Source organism: Carcharhinus amblyrhynchos, chromosome 14 (assembly GCF_965287045.1).
Source record: "Carcharhinus amblyrhynchos chromosome 14, sCarAmb.v2.hapA, whole genome shotgun sequence".
Lineage (NCBI taxonomy): Eukaryota > Metazoa > Chordata > Chondrichthyes > Carcharhiniformes > Carcharhinidae > Carcharhinus > Carcharhinus amblyrhynchos.
Genome location: NC_137337.1, coordinates 49,672,521 through 49,685,582, shown reverse-complemented (window position 1 = coordinate 49,685,582; position 13,062 = coordinate 49,672,521). Strand labels below are relative to the sequence as shown.

The 13,062-nt window shown below is 46.4% G+C and overlaps 1 protein-coding gene across 1 annotated transcript in view; it reads right to left on the bottom strand.

Annotated features, from left to right (window-relative positions):
* The window catches only part of ttc6 (tetratricopeptide repeat domain 6), a 268,411-nt gene that overhangs the window by 71,217 nt on the left and 184,132 nt on the right, over positions 1-13,062 (bottom strand). Inside the window, exon 24 of the mRNA XM_080201905.1 lies at positions 9,631-9,771. Within this exon, the coding sequence (XP_080058031.1) occupies positions 9,631-9,771 (141 nt within the window). The remainder of the gene's footprint in view (positions 1-9,630; positions 9,772-13,062) is intronic.

The following is a 13,062-nucleotide window of genomic DNA, read 5'->3' as shown; positions in this document are numbered from 1 at the left end:
CTGTGTCTCATCAAGAGAATGTTGTTGCCAGAGTAACTTTTTTTTTATTCATTCATGGAACATGGGCATTGCTGGCTGGACAGCATTTATTGCTCATTCCTAGCTGACTTTGAGAAGGGGCAGGTCAGTTGCCTTCTTGAAACGCTGCAGTTCATGTACTGTGTGTTGACCCACACAGGGAGGGAATTCTAGAATTTTGACCCAACGAATGCGAAGGAATGGCGATATATTTCCAAGTCAAGATAGTGAATGTCGTGGAGGGGAATTTGCAGGTGGTGGCGTTCCCATGTACCTGCTGTCCTTATCCTTTGTGTGTTTGGAGATGCTGCCGAAGGATATTTGATGAATTGCTGCAGTACATCTTGTTGATAGTACACACTGCTGCTACTGAGAGTTGGTGGTGGAGGGAGTGGAAGTTTGTAGATGTGATGCCAGTCAAGTAGGCTGCTTTGTCCTGGATGGTTCCAAGTTTCTTGAGTGTTGTTGGAATTGCACCCATCCAGGCAACTGGGGAGTATTCTATACACACCTGACTTGTGCCTTATAGATGGTGATAGTCTTTGGGGAGTCAAGAGGTGAGTTCTTTGCTGCAGAATTCCTAGCCTCTGACCTGCTCATATAGTCACAGTGTTTATGTGGCGAGTCCAGTTGAGTTTCTAGTTAATGGTAACCCTAATGATATTGACAGTGTGGGATTCAGTGATAGTAACAACAATTGAATGTCAAGGGGCAGTAATGAGAGTGTGTCTTGTTGGTGATGGTCATTGCCTGGCATTTGTGTAGCACAAATATTATTTGCCACTTGTCAGCCCAAGCCTGGATATTGGACAGACCTTGTTGCATTTGAACATGGACTGCTTCAGTATCTGAGGAGTCATAAATAGTGCTGAACATTGTGCAATAATCAGCGAACATCGCCACTTTTGATCTTATGACAGAGGGAAGGTCATTGATGAAGCACTGAAGATTGTTGGGCCTAGGACATAACCTGACAGATTCCTGCAGAGCTATCCTGGAGCTGAGATGACTGACCGTCCAAAGCCATAACCATCTTCCTATGTATGAGGTATGACTCCAACCAGCGGAGAGTTTGCCCCCTGATAACCATTGATCCCAGTTTTGCTTGCATTCCTTGATGTCACACTCAGTCGAATGCATTCCTTGATGTCAACAGCTGTCACTTTCACCTTATCTCTGGAATTCAGCTCTTTTGTATATGTTTGAATCAAGGCTGTAATGAGGTCAGGAACTGAATGACCCTTCAAACTGGGTCAGAAGCTGAGTGACCCCAAACTGGGCGTCACTGAGCAGGTTATTGCTGAGCAGGTGCTGCTTGATAGCACTGTTGATGACTTCTTCCATCACTTTACTGATGATCAAAAGTAGACTGTGGAATAATTGGCTAGATTGGATTTTTGTGTACAGGACATACCTGGGCAATTTTCCACATTGTCAGTTAGATGCCAGTAACTGGACTGGAAGAGCTTGGCTATAAGTCTGGCAAATTCTGGAGCACAAGTCTTCAGTACTATTGTTGTTAGGACCCTTTGCCTTTGCTGTATCCAGTGTCTCCAACCATTTCTTGATATCACGTGGAGCAAACTGAATTGGCTGGAGACTGGCATCTGAGATGTTGGGAATCACTGGAGGAGGCCGAGATGGAACATCCACTCGGCACTTCTGGCTGAAGATTGCTGCGAGTGCTTCAGCCTTATCTTTTGCACTGATGTGCTGGGCTCCTCCATCATTAAGGACTGGGATATTTGTGGAGCCTCCTCCTCCAGTGAGTTATTTAATTGTCCACCGCCATTTACATCTTGATGTGGCAGGACTGCAGAGCTTAGATCTGGTCTGTTGGTAGTTGAATGGCTTAGTTTATATTGTTTGGCATGCAAGTAGTCCTGTCTGGTAACTTCACCAGGCTGACACCTCATTTCTTGGTATGCCTGGTGCTGCTCTTGGCATACCTGCCTTCACTCTCCATTGAACCAAGATTCAGCCACTGGCTTGATGGTAATGGTTTAATGAGGATATGTTGGGCCATAAGGTTGCAGATTGTGCTGGAGTACAATTCCACTGCTGTTGACGGCCCACATCGCCTCATGGATGCCCAGTCTTGAGTTGCTAGATCTGTTCAAAGTCTGTCCCATTTAGCACAGTGATAGTGCCACACAACACAATGGAGGTTATTCTCAATGTGAAGGTGGGACTTTATCTCCATAAGGACTGTATAGTGGTCACTCTTACCGATACTGTTATTGACAGATGCATCTGCAGTGGCAGATTAGCAAGGATGAAGTCTTAGGTTATTTCCTCTTGTTGGTTCTCTCACCAGCTGCTCCAGATTCAGTCTAGCAGCTGTATCCGTCAGGACCTGATCAGCTCAATCAGTAGTGCTGCTGCCGAGCCACTCTTGGTGGTGGACACTGAAATCTCCCACCCAGAGTACATTTTGCATCCTTGCCACCCTCAGTGCTTCCTCCAAGTGTTGTTCAACATCATGATTCATTAGTCATAGGAAGACGTTATGTGGTAACCAGTAAGAGGCTTCCTTGCCCATGTTTAACCTGAAGCCATGAGACTTCATGGGGTTCAGAGTCAATGTTAAGGACTCCCAGGGATTTCCCTCCTGACTGCATATCACTGTGCTGCCACCTCCACTGTCCTGCTGGTGGGACAGGACATATCCAAGAATGATAATGGTGGTATCTGAGGCATTATCTGCAAGGTATGATTCCGTAAGAATGACTACGTCAGGCTGTTGCTTTACTAGTCTGTGAGACAGCTCTCCCAATTTTGGCACTAGTTCCTGGATGTTAATAAGGAGGACTTTGCAAGGTCGACAGGGTTGCTTGTTTTGCCGTTGTCCTTTCCAGTGCCTAGGGTGATGCCAAATGGTCCATTCAGTTTCATTCCTTCCTAGTGGTTTTGTATTGATTGGTGCAACTGAGTGGCTTGCTAGGCCATTTCAAAGGGCAGTTGAGAGTCAATCACACTGCTGTGGCTCTGGAGTCGCATGTAGGCCAGACCAGGTATGGACAGCAGATTTCCTTCCCTGAAGAATGTTAGTGAACCAGATGGGTTTTCCTGATAATTGACAATGATTCCATGGTCATGAGTAGATTCTTAATTTCAGATATTCTTTATTGAATTCAAATTCCATCAGCTACCATGGTGGATTTGAACCCAGATCCCAGAATATTATCTGAGTTTCTGAATTAATAATCCAGCGATAATACTAGGCCATCACCTCCTCCGACTAACTGATGATTCCTTGAGAAGTCCAGTATGCTAGTTTAATAGCCAGAGCTAGATCTAATTGCTCAGTCTGGAGACAAATGTTCACACTTTGGAACACCAAGCCCCAAGAACGTAGAAGTGTCTGTCAAGTCAAGTCTCAGCAGTACAAAACTTGCACCGTGGAGAACCCCAAGCAAAGTAAGATAGTGATGGCAGACACCACTCACATTGTTCAATATCATGATTGATACCATTGTTGAGATGCCCTATCAGAATGCAGACCTTGTTATCATGCATTCTCTCTGATGCACTTTAGAGCTGTGCAGGGTCAGGCTTTATGTTATTTTGCTGGGTGGTGGGGGATGGGGGAGTTTGTGCAGATCAGATGCCAGGGGACAATGGAGGCTCAATGCTATTCATCCTGCTGGAATACAGAGGAAGCCATGTGGAGATGTGGCTGTAGTGTCAGAGAGGGTAGTGTGAGGGAAAGCAAAAATTCATACAAGTAATGGGAAGCACTGGGTGGAAGTCACAGAGGCATGGAATGATGAGGGTCAGGGCTCTGTTAGGACTCCTCAGTGCTCACTGTGATGTTCTCACTCTTTCAGTGCATGATTCATCAGAATCATGGATCCTGTTGAGTTGGCCTTTCTACTGATCAGGATTGACCAGCAGCAGCGGCAATGAAGTGCTGCTGCACGTGGCCAGAACCAACAGTCTGCTGCTGCTCAGGGAGCAGGGCCATGCGTGGAGAATCAATATGGGGGACAGTATCAGCCAAAAATCTTCCAGCGTCAGTGTTGCTACCTTCAGATGTCCGAGATTCAGTGTCAGAGAAGACTGCATCTGTCCTCTGCCAAATACTGCATGAGTTGACATGGAACTGGACACCCAATGTCTGTGGCCCTTAAAGTAATAGCTGCTCTGAAATTTGATGCCAGCAGTTCATTCCAGGGCAGCACAGGGGAACTCTGTGGCATCTCCCTGTCTGTCACTCACAAATACATTAGGGAGGTGACAGATGCCTTCATGCAGGACTGAAATGTTTATCAACTTCAGCAGGGACGAAGCGAGCCCAGGACACCAGGGCCATGGGCTTTGATCACCTAGCAGTGATGCCCTAGGTGCAAGGTCTGATAGACTGTATCTATGCTGCTCTTAAGTCACCATGGCAACCATTCGGGAACCGCAAGAAATTTGACTCCCTCCACATCCAACTCAATTGTGACTGCACAATATGCATCATGCAGTGTGTGCCTGCTTCCAAGTTACACTTGGGCTGCTCACAAATCCCAACTGTGTTTGAGAGATTGCTCCTTGGGGACAAGGCGTCCCCATTTACGAGGTGGCTGATGACTTGCAGTAAGGACAAAGCAATGCTCCTCTCATCCATAGCGAAATGTCTGACTCCTGCCTAACAGAGAGCTGCATGTGCCCTGCCAGTGATTAGGCACAGTGAAAAGTCTGACAACACCAGGTTTTAGTCCAACCTATTTATTTGATAATATACTCACAAGCTTTCGGGGTTAGCCCCTTCGTCAGGTGAATGGAGAGTTCTGGCCTCAGACAGAACATATAAAGCACAGACAGTTTAGAGATTACTGATTAGAATGCGAATCCTTACACCTAACCTGCTGTTCAAGACCTGAAGTGGCTGATAATGTGAGTGGAAGGAGTACTGATCACAGTTTAAAGAGATGTGTATTGTCTCCAGACAGTACAGTAAGTGAGGTTTTGCAAACCCAGGCAAGTCACGGGGGTTACAGATAGTGCGACATGAAGACAGGGATCTTGGGTTCATATCGCACTATCTGTAACCCCCGTGACTTGCCTGGGTTTGCAAAACCTCACTTACTGTGCTGTCTGGAGACAATACACATCTCTTTAAACTGTGATCAGTGCTCCTTCCACTCACATTATCAGCCACTTCAGGTCTTGAACAGCAGGTTAGGTGTAAGGATTCGCATTCTAATCAGTAATCTCTAAACTGTCTGTGCTTTATATGTTCTGTCTGAGGCCAGAACTCTCCATTCACCTGACGAAGGGGCTAACCCCGAAAGCTTGTGAGTATGTTATCAAATAAATAGGTTGGACTAAAACCTGGTGTTGTCAGACTTTTCACTGTGTTTACGCCAGTCCAACGCCAGCATACCCACATAGTGATTAGGCACATCATGGAGTTCGTTAAACCAGAATAAATAGTCTCAGGCACTGCAGGCCCCTCTCAGCATGTGGCCAGATTTTCACCTTCATCTTACATCCGATTTGGGCTGCCAATCAGCACCTCAACAGCTCTGTGGCCTCTCCTGCTCAGGTGAAGAGATGCAAAATTGAACTGCTCTTCTCTGGATGGAAGGGATGGGGTGGGAGGTTGGGGTGTTTGCTCCTTCCATGAACAATATCCCGGAAAGGGTGGTCAAGGGTGGCAGGGTTGCCTGCAGCAGGGCTTCTTTATCTTAACTTCAGTGTGGGAGGAACATCGCAGAGCCATTCTCCGACTCCACAGGAACGAAGTACAGCATGTGCGTATGGCTTCGCTGAGCTTAGCGACGTGAAATGACAAGCTCTGTGAGTAAAGAGAGTGACTTATTATTTGTAACTATATCCAGAGGTGACCTCCACATCAGTGCCTACTTTCACCCATGCCAATGAGGTACCTATCATTTCTTCCTCCTCCTTACTCTCCCACTTCCCCAGGATCTGTAGCTGAGGTTGAGGAGGCCTGCTGACTTGCATGGCCTGTTGCCTAAGCTGACCTAGGCGGGCATCTCCTGGGGATGTTTTCAGGCTGCCCTCATCACTGTGTGGGGCTGGAGGTGTGTCACTTACAGGAAGGGGTGGTCTTACATAGGCTGGACACCCCCAGGGTCTTCTGGGTGGAAGGCCCTAGGCTGTTTGTATGGAGCTCTGCAGTTTTTGCAGCAATTATGTTGAGCTCAAGTGGGTGAATCAGAGGGAGGAACCATGGGTGCATTGTGACTCTCATGGTCATAAAACTTTGGTTAATCAAGCTCAAGATTTGGTCAGAAGTTATATCAGAGCCATTTTTATCACCGGAACTGACTTATTGCCAAATTCTGGTAAGAAACCACAGCCCCCCTCAACCCCCACACCCCCCCCCCCAACACCCACACACTTCCCCACCCCACCCCATTGTCCAATCATTGGGAGATATCTCCTCTAGCCCTCCATGCCACTTTATACTTCTGAAGGAATACATGAACTATCGCCGAGAAGACTGGTCCTGCAATCACACTTGGACCTTATGAGATCACAACTCAGTAGGGCCAGATCTTAGCTGTGGTCAATAAGTGTCCTGCTTACTCTGTCAACATAAAATCCAGCAAGGAAGAACATCAACGTGAGTCAATGATAGATGCTTCCTGCACCATGTAACAAAGCAAACACTGCAGTGAAGGAAATGCGGTCCAGCGTAAGGCTGTCATCTTAAAGTTGACGTCTTGATTAGGGAAACGATCAGTTAGGAAATCCAGGCGCACAGAGTCACATATCTGATGAGCCTCGTCAGCCATTGCTATCCCTTGTGGACCTGGGTTGAAAACTCATCCATCATACAACTTGAGTAAAGAATTACACACATCACCCTGACAACACACAAAGGTCTGGTAACAAGCTGCATTCAAGTTGACATTACATGAATGTTAACTTTAAAACGGGACACTGTGGAGTGCAAGGAAAGGTGAACCTGAGAGTAAGAGGATTGCAAAGATCCAAACCAAAATACTTTTATCTGACCGTTACATTCAAATACCTGTGGAATGGTTTACAAAAAGTATAATCATTCATAATGATAAAGCATGTGTGACCCTGAAGTAACATCAAAACTTTTGAAATTTCCTAACCCTACCATTACACCCTTGAGGCAGCCCTGACATTTACAGCAGAGGTGAAGACAGCCTGCTGACTGCCATATCCTGATGTCTATGATGATCTTGGTGAACATCCTCTGGTAGCCTGAGCCCTGGAGGAGACTGAACCCATAAGGGTTTCCTGCTCAGGGGCAGAAGCAACCTCAGTGATTTATGCTGCTAGAGTTGGTGCAGGCACTGGCAGAGGGGACTCTGAGCGGCTGCACATTCTTGGAGTGTCCTGAATGAAGACCCTTGGAGTGTCCAGATGAAGTTCACCCTCCCTGTGGGTACCAGAAGGCCTCAGCATGACTCCAGAGGGGACAGGAAATCTGGAGGGAGGTCAAGGTGCCTCTTCCCTATGTGGCCTACATCATGATGGTGCCCACCAGAGTACATGGCATGGAATGCAGAGCCAAGCACAAATCCAGCTGGACTAACACCTTCACGTTGATCACTAACCTTCCCCTAGTGGCCTCCAGGCATTCACATGTTGGAGCTACAACATTAGACAGAATGCAGATGGACTCCTCCATTGTGCACTCTCGTCTGCTGACTCTCAAAGCTCTGCATAAGGTTCCGCTGCTTCTCTAGCCGTGAGCTGGCAGCCACTTCCAGCAGCTTATCATCTGAGTGAGATTGAGTGGGTGGCTGGTCTCCAGCAGGTCTCCTAGTGCCGGAGACCAGGCCGTCCTTGCCTCCAACTGCTCCAGGTGTATGTCTGAGAAGTACTCTCCAGAAAGCAATTGTGAGTTTAATCTAAAGCTTTATCTCAATGGGGCATGTGTGTCTGCACTGGTGGAGAGTGTGTATCTCTGCTCTGGTGGAGTGTGTGGGTGAGCACTGTGGGAGGATGTAGATGAGCACTGGTGGAGGGTGTGTGTCTCTGCACTGGTGGAGGATGTGGGTGAGCACTGGTAGAGTGTGAGGGTGAGCACTGGAGCAGGGTGTAGGTGAGCACTGTGACCGTTATTCTGCTCACCCTCAGACATACTCGGGGACTCAGAGAGTTGCTGGGTTGGCTTGCTGTTTCCTGGGACCTGACAGAGACAGTTCTGGTGGATGACCTGAAGCTGCTTCAAAGTACATTGCACTCATTGTGCAATGCAGTATTTAATGAAGTGATATAGCTAAGATCTGTACTAGGCTGTTGCGAGAGGCCAAGCTCTGCATCACCACAGTAACTGTCCCAGCACCTCAACAGTGAGCTCTACAACAGTCTCCTTGAATCGAGTGAGGGCAATGATCACTTGCCACCCTCCCCCAAGCTGGACTTGCTCTTGCTTGTTGTGTGCAGTTGGGGGTCATTATGTGGTCTGGAGGAAGTTGGGTAGTCAGGTCTGGTCAAATGGTCGGTGGGGTGGATAATTGAGTCGGGGGATAGTTAGGACTGGGACATAATCAGGTATGATGTGGAGATTCCGTGGATAGGTTTATGGACGAAAAGGGATTGGTTTAGGTTAGTGGGGTCATTGTTTTGTAACTGGTCGGCGCATCATCGTGGGCCGAAGGGCCTGTTCTGCGCTGTAATGTTCTATGTTCTATGCCTCCGTTGGACTGGACAAAATTAGGTAGCCAGGGCAGTAGTAGTTAGAGAAGTCAGTCAGATCAGGTTAGGGAAGGTGTTAGTTGTGGTGGTCAGTTGAGTTACCCTAGCTGACAACTGCTCCAGCTGATATTTCTAATTGACAGGTTCTGGGTTTGATAGCCTATAAAGCGTCTCTTCATAGTTGTTGAATAAAGCATTAGGAAATCCTCTGACACTGCTGGAGAACAGGAGTTCTCTCCTGGCTCTCAGATGTTTCAAAAGAACCTTCAGGGAGGCTTCTGAAAACCCAGTGGATTAGCTGTGACTCATTTCACAGAGGATTCTTCCTTCATAGATTTGAGAACAAAAGTAGTCTGACAGAAACGCAACATCTCTTTCAAAGGGCTCCTATTTTAAACTTGCACTGGTTCTTCAAAAATCAATGACTGAGTAGGTCAGCCAATTTAGTGGGAAACACAACAGCAATATTTTAAAGGGGTTCAGAAGTTAAAATAATCCACGTCTATTTTTGATTAAAGTAGTTGAGTTTTAAACTGAAATGAAAACTCACCCATCCATAACTGAGCAGAAATGGGATACAAATATTACTTGTCAAGATACATTTACTTTCTTAGTATAAGCCAATGGTTTGCATCTCATGAGAACAATCTGTAATTTCCTTAAAAAAAATGCCTCAGTGACAAAAGTATAGATTTAGTTGGAAACTCACCTTTGATTTAATTATTTAACAAGGAAACAATTTCAAAATCACACTAATGTCCTACAGGGAAGGAAATCCGCTGTCCTTACCTGGTCTGGCCTACATGTGATTCCAGAGCTCCAACAATGTGTTTCACTCTCAACTGCCCTCCAAAGGCAACTAGGGATGGGCAATAAATGCTGGCCAGCCAGTCATGCCGGTATCCCACAAATAAAAAAAAATGACAATTAGTCATTGACTGATAAAAATGAACAACAAGAAATTTCACATACCTTACTGTAGAATTTCAGTGCTCCTTTATAAAGGAAGGCTCTTATACTCCTAGGCTCAATCTTTAGTGCTTCATTGCAGCTTAGAATAGCCTTAAGATACCGTCCATGTGTTGCATAGTAAATAGCTCGACTTAGATAGACCTATAGAGACAACAAAGATGTTGTTTAAGACACATTATTCTGGTATTCTTGTTTGCTGCAAAAAAAATTTCAGGTTAAATAATTTATGCTATATTTTAAAATATTTGTTGTGCCTGGGGAACATTCAGTTTCCAAGTTTGTTAAAAAGCAAGTAAAGACACACAACTGTTGCTGCCCCTACAACTCTCCCCTGGGATTCCCAGGGCTTTTATGGTTGGGTATAACTGGGATTGCTCCTGTAGTAGATGTGTCCCTTTGGTGAAGTTCCAAAAGTAATCTAGCCAGAGGGCTTATTCCAGTGTCCTTTCCTAATCAGAGTTCTGTGGGAAATGTGGGAACTATCCAAAAATCAATGAAGGAAAAAAGGTATTTCAGATTTGTAATGTTTTTACTGTAGGATCTTTGGGGTTTGGGACATTCTGGTTGCTACTCTGGAGCAGCAGCTAGACAGAGACCTGGATGAACAAAATATCATAATAGGACTGCAGCATCAACAGATCATTTAGTCCAACTGGTTTATGATTGGTGTTTATGTTACACACAAGTCTCCTCTTACCCGATTTCATCTAATCCTGTCAGCGTAACCTTCCACTCATTTCCATATTACATATTACCTACTTTGCTCTTAAAGATCACTATTATTAAATCATCTTGAAGCCAGATGGTGAACTAGAAAACTAGATGTCAATCTCTTAATACGAGACTGATTTCTAGAATGCAACATTACATATCAATGCCTTCTTCTCACCCACACCCAGTATCCTAGAAATCTTTCTTTATACTCTTCCAATGAAATCTAGTGAACAAATGATCAACCCAAACAAAAACTGAAAAGAAACTTTGAATTAAATTAAGATGTTGTTTTGGGAAGGGTTATGACACAGTCCAGCTTCTGCAGTGCCCACTGATCATGGAAAGCCTCAAATATTATCAGCAGATACCGTGTGCTTCCTCTTCAAGGACATCTGGGCATGGACGTAAACATGGAACAGAGACAGACAGTCAGGACAAGCGATCTCCTCAACTGTCCTTGGCCTGGCCAACTTAGCCAGGCCTACAAGGAGGCTAATCATAGAATCATAGAATCCCTGCAGTGCTGAAGGAGGCCATTCAGCCCATCAAATCTGCACTGACCACAATCCCACCCAAGCCCTATCCCCATAACCCCATACATTTACCCTACTAATCCCCCTGACACTAAGAGGCAATTAGCATGGCCAATCCACCTAACTCACACATCTTCGGACTGTGGGACGAAATTGGAGCACCCGGAGGAAACCAGTGAAGACATGGGGAGAGTGTGCAAACTCCATACAGACAATGACCCAAGCCGGGATTTGAACCCATGTTCCAGGCGCTGTGAGGCAGCAGTGCTAGCCACTGTGCCACCATACCGCCCCATGACCACTACCATCCAGAAGGTATCCATCCAATCCGTCTGTTCCCCTCAGCACTGGGTGGCCAAACATCAGGAGTATGGGGCTCAAATGCAAACAAAAACTGAGATGTGCCCCCTAAAATAGTGAAAAAGGAGCTGTCACCTCACACAACCTCTTTAAATTTGGAACACAGACTCCTCAAGGCCACAACAATTACAGGCAGCCTGGGAGTCCATGAACAAATGTTGCAACCTATTGCATGAGACTGCTGTATACAGCATCCTCCACACCAAATCTCTGGTGAAAAGAGGAGTAATATCAGATAGAGAATGTCTCACCATGGATAAGTCTTTCTTTATACTCTTTGAGAACACCAATTAAACAAGTTATTTAATTCATTAATTAAAGGGATATTGTAACCAAAATCAAAAACTTTAACAGAGACTTATCAAATTAGATGGAAATAATGGCCGCATTTCTCCCAAAAATGCTGAATTGGCAGGAAAACTGTTCAACATCATGAATGTCTTCTCAGTTCAGCTTCTCACTCAAATCTCCGCACTTTGTGCACTGCAGAGGTCACAATCGTAAATATCATGAAAAACCCAGGGGGCGGGGCCTATTCATGCCAAAGAGCCTGAAATCAGCGGGATGAGTGGGAACATGCACATGGGCACATCGCTGGGAGATCGTGGAAAAGACATCCCAGCATCCAAATCACTGCCATCCAACTCCCACAGACAACGCTGGCTCCACAACACCCCAAGAAGTCTCACAACGCCAGGCTAAAGTCCAACAGGTTTATTTGTAGCAAACGCCACTAGCTTTCAGAACTGGCTGTTCCTTCGTCAGGCCCATAGACATCGCTGGCTTCATCACTGGCCTGCACCCCCCTCCCCCACAAACATCACTAGCCTCATTGCTGGCACCCACACTGCCCCCCTCCCCCAGCATCATCCCCCAACACAGACATGGCTGCCCATTCACCTCATGCCCCCGTGGAGTTAGATAATGCAGATACCCAATCCCTCCATCCCTTGAACATGCTGTCTTCACTGCTGTCCTGCGGAGAACTAGCATTGAGCTAACATGCACAACCCCAGCTTGTGATCATTCCCTCTCCTGAATGGGAGCCTTGAGTGTTGCACCCCTGTCCCCCTCTCCCCCAGACACAGCAGCTAATTGATTAGGATCCTTGAGTATTGCACCCCCCCCCAACTTCCACCAACACCCCCCCACCCAACCACTGGACACAGCAGCCTATTGAATGACAGCCAATTAATATCCCAAGGGATGAATGACACTCAACTGAATGCAGCCTTCAAAATCTCTCACAAGTACTTGTTGCCAACAGGCCCTTGACTGGCCAGACTCACTGCACCCGCATTCCCCTAATAAGCCTGAGTTGTATATAAGCTGCAGGAGTGGAAACACAGCCAGTCACGCCACAAAGATGGCTGTTCAGAAACTGGCTCCCAGGTTTTTGGAGGACGACCAGGAGTATCTGCTCGATGCTACAGAGGAGAAGCGTGATCCTGACCAGGACCCTAACCCAAGGGGTGCATCTGGCACAGCATTGTGGGAGGAGGTGGCAGAAGTGGTGAATGCCAGGAGCCTGATGTCGCACTCTGGCAGGCAGAGTCACAAAAAAATGAACAATCTTCTGTGAGCAGCAAGGGTGAATAAGCATCCCACTTGGAACCCCGCACATGCTTAGCATGGATCTCCAACCCTACTTATACACCTGAAGGGCATGCAACAAGTGACCCTTTCCCCAGAAACAGAATCTAAGCTCTTCCCCTCACCCCTCAAACAGCACCCTTCAGAGGTGCCCCCTTTTCCCCGAAACTGTTAGCACAATGCCCGAGACACAGGCAAGCCTTGTGCACCATTGCACTGCAATATATTAATG